Genomic DNA, 13,927 nt, shown 5'->3' with positions numbered 1-13,927 from the left:
TAGTGAAAGTTTGTCCAGATGTAAAAAAGGTTTGAACACCACTTGAGCAAATACAGATTTAATAGCTTTGTTATTCATGTATTCGTCCTCAATATTCTTTTGAGAGGTTTCCATTTGACTTACCCTATCAGGTTTCTGTTTACCCCTTTAGGCATGTATTGTCTAGAGACATGTTTGTAATGAATAAAATATACATCCTCTTATATGCCTCTCCGATGTCTGTAACTCGAGCTGTGGATCTTGTCAATTTCGATTTCCTTGAATTGATGTCAATTGGGAAATCGGTGCCCATCGACACGTTAAGTTTGCGTTCTTGATGCATTCAGTAAACACTTTCAGGAAGTTGTATCTTCAGGATGCATTTGTTGGTGTGTAACTAAGCATTATTCATTTAGATTTAGAAATATGGTTGAGTGTGGATATTGGACATAATGTATCTTCAACACAGTACTAGCATGTGCATAGGTAAGAGAATAGTTAGACTATAATAGTCCAAACTCACTACCACCCAGGGTTGGAGTTTAACCTCCACTGTTACATCTACTCCTGCCACGCCCTCTACTGCTCATCCCGTGTCTCATTAACCTGCCACCACTCTCCCAGTGCTCTCTCCCTCTCTCTCTCTCTCTCTCTGTGTGTGTGATTGTGTGGGCAGAGATAGGTGTGTTGAGTCAGAGCAAACTCTCACAGCTGCAACCTGTTCCATAATCAAGACCTCTACAAATAGTCATCCCTGCCACTTCCACACTGCCAGATCGTAATCTCTGCTCAGTCAGTCTACGGTTCTCTCCGTTTGTTACTATTTTGATCCTGTTATCCTGTTGTGCCTGTTTTCCTTGCCTGACACGGTTTTCCTCCTCGTTACTGTTCTGCCCGCTCTGACTCCTGGTCCATGTCTCCAGTCCCATGTCTCCTCATCCTGCTACTTTGCCCTGGATTCCCCACTCTACTGCTCCCTTGGATTCCCCTCAGGACCTGCTTACCCTGTCTCAACCCCTCTCACTCCAGCCTCAGCCTCCGCACCTGGTTTCCTGCAACCCACCCGAGCTTCCCCTGGCCTGCACTCCATCTTCCCCTTGTGTTTCAATAAATACCTTGGTTACTTCATCCCAGTCCCCTCGTCTGAGTCTCCTCTTGGGTTTCCCTGTTCCACTCCACGTAACCTCCACATGCTAAACTGTCAGCTTAGTCTACTTTAGTTTGATGCTTAAAGCATATGATAGATGTGCTGAGACCATAACTCATGGTTTGTGCACCAATTATAGCATAAACATAACACACCAGGCTGATGCCAATTATCTAAACCTATACTGTATGTTTGACATTAAAGTTTCTCTGTCTTGAGTTTTTGAAGACCCATTCCTGACAGTTGGTAGATTCAAACTAAACCTTTACTTGATAGTTCCCCCAGGGATAAAGTGAAGGTTAGCTTGCTGCTTCACAGCCATGATTATTGTATGACTTTGCCTCATTGTGCATTCACACTGTGGAAGAATTCTGTTTGTAAATGGAAGATCAACCTGCTGAGTGACGTCTTTCAAATAGACTCAAGTCTGCACAAAGAACATGTATGAGCCAAAGCCAACAGGAACTGTAATTTGCATGTGGATTTCTAGATAAGCAGCTGAGTATGTACTGGTAATAAGAATAGTGTAAATAGTTATGTCTTGTAGAATCTACAACGTCACGTAAGTGTTTGTCAGCAAATTGTTAAACTAAATTGTTAAACTATTTATTTCAACATTTAAAGGTGTTAGACTGTTTAATACTTATTTGTTTTAATACTTAAAAGTGTTCCAATAAATGAATGAGGATCGTAACTCTGTGTGCGGGAGTTATTCTTTTACAATCAAGCAAATTGTTGCCACTTTGTCCTGCAGTGTAGAACCTATTTAGCAGTGTTTTCCCCAAAGAGGTACATACAACATTAGCCAGGTAGGAATGTATCAAAAACCTGTGCCTCATCATCACAGAGGATTTCTACAGTCTGAGAACTACCAAGAACATGTTTTGGTACTTCTTATTAAAATCCCATTTAACTTATTCTGGCAAGGGTAATGTTTAGTCATAACAATGTTTTTCAGCAGTTGCCTTTTCTGGGTTTTTCTTTTTAAAATAATTGCACAGTTACACTTCAGTTACACCCAGCTAAGAAAGCCCCATTAATGATGAGATGACCCAGACCGGTCCAGCGTAGGTGGACCGTTTATTTGATGGAGAGACTTGAGTAGTTACGCTCACCTGTAGCCCTCCGCTTACACAGATGAGCTCTGGCTTTTAACATAAATCGGATAAAAATACATATATCGCTGTTTAGGTTTTTTCTTCATTTGTTGTATGATGTTTTTCATTAGAATGGGTACGGTTGTAGTCTGACATTCAATCAAATGAGCAAGGAGACAGTAAGAAAGTTTAATTACCCTTTAGGGGATTTCTCTAATGGACCCCTCACAGTGTCGACCCATACTGCACCTCTTACACTCTCAGCTCCACTTTACTGTGAGACAGGGCTGAAGAAAATAAATCCACACACCATCATTTCTGTTTTCCCTTTTTGTTTTCACAGCATTTCAATTTCAGTCCTCATAATAGTAGAATGCTGATATGAATATAAATAAATACAAATGATTCAAATGCAATTTGAAATCACCTTGCCCTAAGGACTAGCTGGCAGTGTGTTTTTTTTTTTTTACAACAGCACATACCTGTGCACTTAATCTCAAAGGGCTGTTTTTGTTTTAGTATAATTAGCATTATAAATCACCAGGGGAATCAGTTAATGTAAAGAGACAGCACAAAAATGTCCAAAAACACCCAACAAAAGGCATTGTTTCTGAGTAATTCTTGAAAGCATATCATTGCATCAATGCTGGTTTAGATGGCAAATCAAACCCAATCTACACAAAAATATTTGCATTAAACAGTAGTCCACTGACCTGGGTTGAAATACTATTTTGGGTATTTCAATGACATTTCAGAGTAAGTACAGTATTTGGATATTTCATTTAGAATACAAGTAGTTGAGTATTGGAATGTATTTGGAAATACATTTGGAAAGTATAGGCATGTACACTGAGTGTATAGAACGTTAGGAACACCTGATGTTTCCATGGCAGACTAACCAGGTGAATCCAGGTTAAAACTATGATCCCTTATTGATGTTACCTGTTAAATCCACATCAATCAATTGAGACATGGATTGTTATGTGTGATATTCAGAGGGTGAATGGGCAAGACAAAATATTTAAGTGCCTTTGAACGGGGTACGGTTTTCTCGCTCAACTGATTCCTGTGTGTATCTAGAATGGCCAATGGACATCCAGCCAACGGCAGGCCAGTGGTCGAAAATGGGTCATTGATGAAATAAGGCAAAGGAGGCTGACATGAGTTGTGCAGAGCAACAGAGGGGCTTCAGTTAGTCAACTGAGTGTCTAGTTTGAGAAACAGACGCCTCACAATTCCTCAACTGGCAGCTTCATTAAATAGTACCCGCAAAACACCAGTTTCAACATCAACAGTGAAGAGGCGACTCTGGGATGCGTGCCTTCTAGGCAGAGTTGCAAAGAAAAAGCCATAGCTCAGACTGGCCAATAAAAAGAAAAGATTAAGATGGGCAAAATAACACAGACACTGGACAGAGGAACTCTGCATAGAAGGCCAGCATCCCGGTGTCGCATCGCATCGCCTCTTCACTGTTGACGTTGAGACTGGTGTTTTGCAGGTACTATTAAATGAAGCTGCCAGTTGAGGACTTGTGAGGCTTCTGTTTCTCAAACTAGACACTATAATGTACTTGTCCTCTTGCTCAGTTGCGCACTGGGGCCTCCCACTCCTCTTTCTATTCTGGTTAGCGCCAGATTGTGCTGTTCTGTGAAGGGAGTACTACACAGCGTTGTACAAGGTCTTCAATTTTTGGCAATTTCTCGCATGGAATAGCCTTAATTTCTCAGAACAACAATAGACTGACGAGTTTCAGAAGTAAATTCTTTGTGTCTGGCCATTTAGAGCCTGTAATTGAACCCACAAATGCTGATGCTCCAGATACTCAACTAGTCTAAAGAAGGCCAGTTTTATTGCTTCTTTAGTCAGAACACAATTTTGCAGCTTGTTCTAACATAATTGCAAAATGGTTTTCTAATGATCAATTAGCCTTTTAAAAGGATAAACCTGGATTAGCTAACATGGTTGCTGATAATGGGCCTCTGTGTGCCTATGTAGATCATCCATAAACATTCTGCTGTTCCCAGCTACAATTGTCATTTACAACATTAACAATGTCTACACTGTATTTCTGATCAATTTGATGTTATTTTAATGTACAAAAAATGTCTAAGTGACCCCAAACGTTGAACGGTAGTGTATATGAAGTCTGGTGTGACGTTTGCAATTCTATTGCATTTAATCTTTGTTATTATTTTGTCACAATTATTTCATCATGTGGATCTTTAATCAGCAGAGGACTCTCCAGATTTTCCTGGTTTTAATTTGACTGAATTAACTGTTTGATACATGGAACTAGGTAGTACTGAATTGAGTGACGTGTTGTCATATGTAAGGGGGGCTACTTTGACCCAAATTACTTAATAGAATTCTATGGGAAAGCCATTAATTCCAGGTGCTTTTCTCCATGCAACTGTTTTAACAGCATCTAATATTTATTCTTGGGTGATCTCTGTTTTCATTCATTATTTTTTGTCTGCTGATAATTGCTTCAGAGTTGTTGAGTCTAAGAAGGCTATAGGAACAGTCCAACTGTTGTTTAATTCTGATTTATATACATTTTCCTAGCTTTTAAAATTGTCATTTTGTTGTTGTTTCTAATTACCACTTTGTATCTTTATCTTTAAAAAATAAAAAATTATTACTTGTTTTGTTGGAGCTGCAAGATATCTATCAGTTTTTTTTTCCACACTCAGTGTATTTTAAAATATGAAATATTTAAACGCCCCATGCATTTGAACCCAGGTCGTCTAGGTGGTATTTGAAATAATATATTTGTAAATAAGTATTTGAAAATAGTTTCAAATACTTCAAATAGAAGTAGCTGATTTAGCCACTTCATTTGAAAATACACAGAAAACAAGTATTTAAATAACAAATACTTAATATGCATATATTTTAACCCAGGTGTGGTTTCCTTCCTTCCCTCTCTCTCTCGCTCCCCCTCCCTCTTTCTCAGGTTTAATCGTGGGCTCCCTTACCGTGTGCTGGCTGCCCAACCAGGTGCGTCGCCTGATGACTGCCGCCGTGCCCAAGTCCAGCTGGACCATGTCCTACTTCCGCAACTATGTGGTGCTGCACCCTGTGGCCGACACCTTCTTCTACCTTAGTTCCGTGCTCAACCCCTTCCTGTACAACCTCTCTTCCCGCCAGTTCCGACAGGTCTTCGTCCAGGTGCTACGCTGCCGCCTCACCATCGAGCACGTAAACAAACGGACTCTGAGGAGCTTCGAGGCCAACTCGGCCCGCTCACTGCGGCCCCTGCTAAAGTCACTGCGTCGTGGTGGTGGCAACAGGTCTACTCAGACTCAGAGCAAGGAGTTCAAGATGCCTACATTCACTACCTTCCATAGTCCTAAGGACACTCCCCCTCGCGGCCCTGAGGAGGCCCTCCCCACAACCGATGAATCACATTCAAATTCAGTCGGAAAGGGAAACATCCCCGAAGAGACTGAAATATAAGTTTATTAAAATACACGTATTACAGTTGTTTTGACTTGTGCTCTGACATGCTTCTTTTTTTATTTTATTTTACCTTTATTTAACCAGGCAAGTCAGTTAAGAACATATTCTTATTTTCAATGACGGCCTGGGAACAGTGGGTTAACTGCCTGTTCAGGGGCAGAACGACAGATTTGTACCTTGTCAGCTCGGGGGTTTGAACTCGCAACCTTCCGGTTACTAGTCCAACGCTCTAACCAATAACCACTAGGCTCTAACCACTAGGTTACGCTGGCTGAGGTTATGAAGTAGAATTGACGTTGTGAGTCAATACAGTCCAGAAAGACTTCTAGGTGACTTTGAAAGATGAACCAAAAGAGAGACACTTAGCTGTGTTCAGTATTACAGTATTCAATTCATCGGAGAGGGATACAGGGTGTCATCCAACTCAGATTTCAACAATCTGCCACAAGCTGATTTGTCAGAGAGGTGCCTCTACAGACATAATATGTGAGGAGTCTAACATACAGTAATACATCCAGTCAAAGAACAGTCTGGACATTTTTACCAATTTCATCTCATACTGTACATTGTAATACCTGGAACACTGGAAAAGCTTGATATTTGAACAGTGTTAATTACAGTGATTTGTTTCCATTACATGAGATGACACTTCTCTTGGCCCTACTGTAACTCATATTTTCACAGTCACTTAAGATGCCACTGAAAACTAAGCTCAACATTATTCATCATGACATGGTGTCTGCATTGTACATTGTGTCCAAAGTATGCTTTTCCATTCATTTGTATGGCATCCACTGACAGAGTTGACCACTTACTAAATTGGACCCAGTGCATATGATTTGAACTCAAGACAAATGTAATTTATGTTTCATCACTACAGTATCAGCATCATTATTTTAACATTAAAAATGGTCACTTCCCCTGTTGTGTTATTTGTGTTTTTCTTCATCTTTTGTCTCTGTACTCCATTTCATCTACTGTACAAATATACCTCATCCTATTCATCTATAAATGTACATATTACCTTCTAGTGCCCTCAGTTGGCCAGTCAACAGCTATGTTTCCATTAACTTGTCCAGTGATTTTTTTGTTGACATTTAGAAAGTCTGCATAGAAAATACATGTGACAATTGTCTGTTACGGTTTCCAATTAACTATCTTGTGTCAATAAAAACAGCTGTACATAGTGATGTCATACCTAAAAAACCTTTTTTTTTAGCAAAAACCTACATTGTCGAATAAAATGTGGTTTAAGTGATTCTATTACACATTTAGGCAAATAGCGCATTAATAATTTGGCGACAGCCAGTATGCCCTCCCACCTATCTGTTTAATTTCTCAGGTAGGCTTGCAAAAGCCAGCAACATTGATAAAATGAAATCATTTACTAATATTTGCCATATTATAATAACTATCATGTGCCAACGTACTGCCACCGTCCATGCAATGGTGAAACTTACACTAATGTAGATCTGAAATAATTGGATGGTAAAACTTGCCAGCAGGGCAAGAAAAGCTAGGTAAAGCAATTCAGGCCTTTGTGAAAGTAAGGAAAATCCTTGTCCTGCAAAGAAACATTAATTTTATAGTATTTTTTGTTGTTGTTGCAAGCAGTTGGCATTTAGAACTAAACGTGGAGTGGAGCTTTAAAGTAATGCGATGACATCATGTGCCCAGCATACAGTACTAGTCAAAAGTTTGGACACAGCTATTAGTTCAAGGATTTTTCTTTATTTTTACTATTTTACACATGGCAGAATAATAGTGAATACATCAAAACTATGAAATAACACATATGGAATCATGTTCTAACCAAAAAAGTGTTAAACAAATCAAAATATATTTTATATTTGAGATTCCTCAAAGTAGCCACCCTTTGCCTTTATGACAGCCTTGCACACGCTTGGCATTCTCTCAACCAGCTTCACCTGGAATGCTTTTCCAACAGTCTTGAAGGAGTTCCCACATATGCTGAGCCCCTGTTGGCTGCTTTTCCTTCACTCCATGGTCCAACTCATCCCAAACCATCTCAATTGGGTTGAGGTTGGGGGATTGTGGAGGCCTGGTCATCGGATGCAGCACTCCATCACTCTTCTTCTTGGTCTAATAGCCCTTACACAGCCTGGAAGCGTGTTGGTCATTGTCCTGTTGAAAAATAAATGATAAGCTCAAACCACTAAGCTCAAACCAGATGGGATGGCGTATCGCTGCAGAATGCTGTGGTAGCCATGGTTAAGTGTGCCTTGAATTCTAAATAAATCACTGACAGTGTAACCAGCAAAGCACCTCCACGCCACCACGCCATCACACCTCCTCCTTCATGCTTCACGGTGGGAACCAGAAATGTGGAAATCATCCGTTCACCTACTCTGCGTCTCACAGAGACAGAGTGGATGAGTCCAAAAATCTCAAATTTGGAGTCATCAGACCGAAGGACAGATTTCCACCGGTCTAAAGTCCATTGCTCATGTTTCTTGGCTCAAGCAAGTCTCTTCTTCTTATTGGTGTCCTTTAGTAGTGGTTTCTTTGCAGCAATTCAACCATGAAGACCTGATTCACACAGTTTCCTCTGAACAGTTGATGTTGAGATGTGTCTGTTACTTGAACTCTATGAAGCATTTATTTGGGCTGCAATTTCTGAGGCTCGTAACTCTAATGATATTATCCTCTGTAGCAGATGTAACTCTGAGTCTTCCATTCCTGTGCGGTCCTCATGAGAGCCAGTTTCATCATAGCGCTTGATGGTTTCTGCGACTGCACTTGAAGAAACTTTCAAAGTTCTTGAAATGCTCTGCATTGACTGACCTTCATGTCTTAAATTAACAATGGGCTGTTGTTTCTCTTTGATTATTTGAGCTGTTCTTGCCATAATATAGACGTGGGCTTTTACCAAATAGGGTTATCTTCTGTATACCAACTCTACCTTGTCACAACACAACTGATTGGCTCAAATGCATTAAGAAGAAAAGAAATTCCACAAATTAACTTTTAACAAGGCACACCTGTTAAAATTGAAATGCATTCCAGGTAACTACCTCATGAAGCTGGTTGAGAGAATGCCAAGAGTGTGCAAAAAGCTGTCATCAGGGCAAATGGAGGCTACTTTGAAGAATCTCAAATTGAAGATATATGTTGATTTGTTTAACACCTTTTTGGTTACCACATGATTCTATGTGTTATTTCATAGTTTTGATGTGTCCACTATTATTCTACAATGTAGAAAATAGTAAAAATAAAGAAAAATCCTGGAATGAGTAGGTCTGTCCAAAATTTTGACTGGTGGCAATCAGCATTTTTTTTTTTAAACACTGTTTCCATCATCATTGTAGCAATAAGGAAAGTTCAGCAAAAGATAAATACACCCCTGTCAAATGGATACAATTTTTGTCGATCTATTTCTTCCGTTTCCATTACACATAGCTTGCTTTTGTCAAATAAACTTGGGTCATTGGTTAACCTGCCTATTGTCTATCAAACATGTGGTGCACCTGACTCACTCGATAAACATATTTGTCAGGATCAATACCTCATTTCAGTCAATGCCTTTAGACCCCAAGTTACTGTCCATATTAGGACATTTTCTAAATACGGTGTCCATGTTAGGAAAGTGTCACACATCCATTAAAGATATGGACACCGTACAGGCTGGGAAACCTTTCACTGAAACACAGGCTGAGTCCAAAAGCTGGACCACAGTCTTGATGAGACCAAACCAGCCAATCATAGGCTCTGTCAGCAGAATATGGAGGATGGGTGCAGGAGGAAGGGAATAAAAATGAGGGCGAGGCTGTGTGGTGGGATTAGAGACGAGGCAGCAGAGGGAACTCTTTTTCTGGAACTCTGTTTCTTCTGCCGCGGTCCATTACAGAGGGGTGTGTTGCAGCAGCTGATGCACACTGAGTTGAGTTTCCCCGTGCAGAACTGCTGGTAGCCAGAGGAGGCGATGAGGCAGGCACCAGACGAGGCACAGGACTTGCGGTAGTGTTTTCCTGAAAAAAAGGACAGAAACATCGCCATTAGATACTGTGTGCCAAGATACTTATAACACACCTCTGAGGTAAGCTGAGCTGTACTACACTGTGGGCTTGGTTAGCCATCCATCATAGTTGCTGGAACCGGGCTGGTCGGAAAGACGTGAAAATAAAATACAGTTTGAATCAGGCAGTCTGTGTATGTCTGTGTGATTGTTTATGGAAAGCAAATCTACACCTAAAATGTGTGGTTTATTAGAGGAGTTCTAATAATTAATAAATTGTAATACAGCCATACAGTACACAGACAAGTTATTAGATCTGTTGTTAGACATTAATGTACATTTGGAAAATCGTCCATCGATCGATTTCCCAATCTCTATGTACAGTGTGTGGCATAACTAAAACATGTATCTAGGGTTCGGGCACTCCAACTAGACGGCGTGGTCAAGGTAAGGCTCTTGAGAGAGCTTCTTTACTAATTCAGTGATCCCATAGTGAATCTACAAGCTGTGTCTCCACAAAGAAAACCAATTACCAAGTAATGGAGTCAGGTAATGTATGCCCTCTTCAGTACCTTGTTACCAAACGCACAATAGCAGAAGGAGGTCCTCCTGGGTCACAGAAGATGCATTAGTCATCATTCTGAGATAAAAGTCAGTCCATGAAAATTACAATTACAAGGTGTGCACCAATAATCACCTAGATGGCTATGTATTCGTATGCCTTCGAGTTGATTCTCTTGAAGATTATTACCCGTGGCCGTGTCCATTGGTTTTGCATGAAGGTTCTCAAGGCCACCGAATTTCTGTTATGTTCAAGATATCGGGCTCTTGAGAATGATTATGTTAAGAATTTTGCAGAGTATGAATTTTCTACAGATAGTCTGCTGTAGTGTAATCATATTGTGAGAGGACATTGGGTGTGGCAGTGCTTATCATTTAGAGTGCAATGTACATGTAGACCTGTGGCATACAATACAGGGAAGACGAAAATTAGCTGAGTCTGAGAGTGATACTTACACTAAATGACCAAAAGTATGTGGACACCTGCTTGTCGAACATCTCATTCCAAAATCATGGTCATTAATATGGAGTTGGGAAGGCTTTCCACTAGATGTTGGAACATTGCTATGGGGACTTGCTTCCATTCAGTCACAAGAGCATTAGTGAGGTCGGGCTCTGATGTTGGCCGTTTAAGCCTGGCTCGCAGTCAGCGTTCCAATTCATCCCAAAGGTGTTCGACGGGGTTGAGGTCAGGGCTCTGTGCAGTCCTGTCAAGTTCTTCCACACCGTTCTCGATAAACCATTTCTGTATGGCCCCTTCTTTGTACATGGGGAGCATTGTCATGCTGAAACAGGAAAAGTCCTTCTAACAAACTATTGCCACAAAGTTGGAAGCACAGAATCGTAGCATTAAGATTTCCCTTCACTGGAACTAAGGGGCCTAGCCCAAATTATGAGAAACAGCGCATTTCCACTGCTCCAGAGTCCAATGGTGGCGAGCTTTACACAACTCCAGCGACACTTATCATTGCACATGGTGATCGTAGGCTTGTGTGCTGCTGCTCGGCCATGGAGACCCATTTCATGAAGCTCACAATGAACAGTTATTGTGCTGGCCTTACTTCCAGAGGCAGTTTGGAACTCGGTAGTAAGAGTTGCAACTGAGGACAGACTATTTTTTACGCGCTATGCGCTTCAGCACTCGGCGGTCCCATTCTGTGAGCTTGTGTAGCCTAGCACTTCACAGCTGAGCCATTGTTGCTCCTAGACGTTTCCACTTCACAATAACAGCACTTACAGTTGACCAGGGCAGCTCTAACAGGGCAGACATTTGATGAACTGACTTGTTGGAAAGGTGGTATCCTATGACGGACCACGTTGTAAGTTACTGAGCACTTCAGTAATGCCATTTTACTGCCAATGTTTGTCTACGGAGATTTTATGGCTTTGTGCTCGATTTTATACACTTGTCAGCAACAGGTGTGGCTGAAATAGCCAAATCCACTAATTTGAAGGGGTGTCTACATACTTTTGTATATACAGTATAGTGTATGTGAATAACCAGTGTCAACAGGACATGCAAAGCAAAGCATGAAATGCAGTTAAAGGGAGAGGCTTAACTCAACACGGAGAACAGTGTCATAAAGAAATTGTTTACAGGTGGTGTCCCATTAACAAAGACAATATTGTAATTCTACTTAACTCTTAACTCTTCCCAACTGGTATCAAACAATTGTGAACAGAGTAAGTATAGCCTACAACATTATGGCTTTGTGGGCTAAATGCGAGGGGATGGATATCCTGGCACGCCACAAAGACTCTGAGTGTTTGTAACACACAAAGCTTTCAGGTCGTGGAACACTGTACTTAAATGAAAGACAATAGCTTAAATGAAATGTAACTTGTCATATGCTTCATAAACAGGTGTAGACTTACTGGCCCTCCCCAACAATGCAGAGAAAGAAAATAGAGAAATAATAGAAAATGAATAACATGTAATAATAAAATTAGAAATAAATACACAATGAGTAATGATAACTTGGCACAGGGTACAAGTACCATGTCAATGTGCAGTGGTATGAGATAATTGAGGTAAATATGTAAATATAACTAAGAATAAAGTGACTAGCCAATAGGATATATAGTATAATAAACAGTAGCAGCAGCACATGTGAAGAGTCAAAAAAGTTAGTGCAAAAAGGGTCAATGCAGTCCGAATAGCTATTTGGTTAACTATTTAACTTTTTATCAGTCTCATGGCTTTGGGGGTAGAAGCTGTTCAGGGTCCTGTTGGTTCCAGACTTGGTGCACTGGTACCGCTTGCCATGCGGTAGCAGAGAGAACAGTCTATGACTTGGGTGGCTGGAGTCTTTGACAATTTCTAGGGCCCTCTTGGATGGCAGGGAGCTCGGCCCCAGCGATGTACTGGGCTGTACACATTACCCTCTATAGCGCCTTGCAGTCGGATGCCAAGCAGTTGCCATACCAAGTGGTGATGCCGCCTGTTAAGATGCTCACAGTGATGCAGTTGTAAAACTTTTTTGAGGATCTGAGGGCCCATACCAAATCTTTTTAGCCTTCTGAGGGGGAATAGGCGTTGTTGTGCCCTCTTCACAACTGTGTTGGTGTATGTGACCATGCTAGATCTTTAGTGATGTGGACACTGAGGAACTTGAAGCTCTCGACCCACTCCACCACAGCCCAGTTAATGTAAATGGGGTCGTGGTCAGCCCTCCATTCCCTGTAGTCCACGATCAGTTCCTTTGTCTTGCTGACATCGAGGGAGAGGTTGTTTTCCTGGCACCACATTGCCAGGTCTCTGACCTCCTCCCTATAGGCTGATGGTGTTGGAGTCATGCCTGGCCACGCGGTCATGGGTGAACAGGGAGTTCAGGAGGGGACTAAGCATGCACCTCTGAGGGCCCCCCGTATTGAGGGTCAGTGTTGGGGATGTGTTTTCCTTAGCTTAGTGATGAGCTTGGAGGACACAATGGTGCTGAACTGTAGTCAATGAACAGCACTCTCGCATAGGTGTTCCTCTTGTCCAGGTGGGAGAGGACATTGTGGAGTGCATTAGAGATTGTGTCATCTGTGGATCTGTTTGGGCGGTATACGAATTGGAGTGGGTCTAGGCTGTTTCAAAGCATTTCAAAGTCATTTAGACAGGTTACCTTGGCGTGCTTGGGCATGCTATGGTGCTTTGCTTGAAACATGTAGGTATTACAAACGGGGTCAGGGAGAGGTTGAAAAGGTACTTGCCAATTGGTCAGAGCATGCTCTGAGTACGCATCCTGGTAATCCGTTTGGCTCTGTAACCTTGTGAATGTTAACCTGTTTAAAGCTTACTCAAATCAGCTATGGAGAGCGTGATCATACAGTCGTCTGGAACAGCTGGTGCTTTTATGCATGGTTCAGTGTTGCTTGCCTCGAAGCGAGCATAGAAGGCATTTAGCTCGTCTGGTAGGTTTGCGTCACTGGGCAGCTTGTGGCTGGGTTTCCCTTTGTAATCAGTGATAATTTGCAAGCCCTGACACATCCGATGAGCATCAGAGCCAGTGTAGTTGGATTTACTCTTAGTCCTGTATTGATGCTTTCTTTGCCTGCTTGATGGCTCGTCTGAGGTCGTAGCATGATTTTTATAAACGTCCAGATTAGTGTTCCGCTCCTTGAAAGTGGCAGCTCTAGCCTTTAGCTCAGTGTGGAAGTTTCCTATAATCCATGGCTTCGGGTTGGGATATGTGTCATGTTCGTCATAATGATCGGACC

At 41.5% G+C, this 13,927-nt stretch overlaps 2 protein-coding genes across 2 annotated transcripts in view; one reads left to right on the top strand and one right to left on the bottom strand.

Moving 5' to 3' along the window:
* LOC124043764 (G-protein coupled receptor 39-like) overlaps positions 1-6,605 on the top strand; it is a 59,807-nt gene extending 53,202 nt beyond the window's left edge. The window contains exon 3 of the mRNA XM_046362700.1: positions 5,180-6,605. Within this exon, the coding sequence (XP_046218656.1) occupies positions 5,180-5,682 (503 nt within the window). The 3' untranslated portion in view covers positions 5,683-6,605. The remainder of the gene's footprint in view (positions 1-5,179) is intronic.
* A 2,285-nt stretch (positions 6,606-8,890) lies between these two features.
* Positions 8,891-13,927, bottom strand: part of LOC124043766 (ly6/PLAUR domain-containing protein 1-like) — a 41,269-nt gene continuing 36,232 nt past the window's right edge. The window contains exon 3 of the mRNA XM_046362701.1: positions 8,891-9,674. Coding sequence (XP_046218657.1) covers positions 9,418-9,674 — 257 coding nt within the window. The 3' untranslated portion in view covers positions 8,891-9,417. The remainder of the gene's footprint in view (positions 9,675-13,927) is intronic.

The sequence above is a fragment of the Oncorhynchus gorbuscha genome, linkage group LG09, assembly GCF_021184085.1.
Source record: "Oncorhynchus gorbuscha isolate QuinsamMale2020 ecotype Even-year linkage group LG09, OgorEven_v1.0, whole genome shotgun sequence".
Classification (NCBI taxonomy): Eukaryota; Metazoa; Chordata; class Actinopteri; order Salmoniformes; family Salmonidae; genus Oncorhynchus; species Oncorhynchus gorbuscha.
This window is presented reverse-complemented; position numbering and strand designations above follow the sequence as displayed.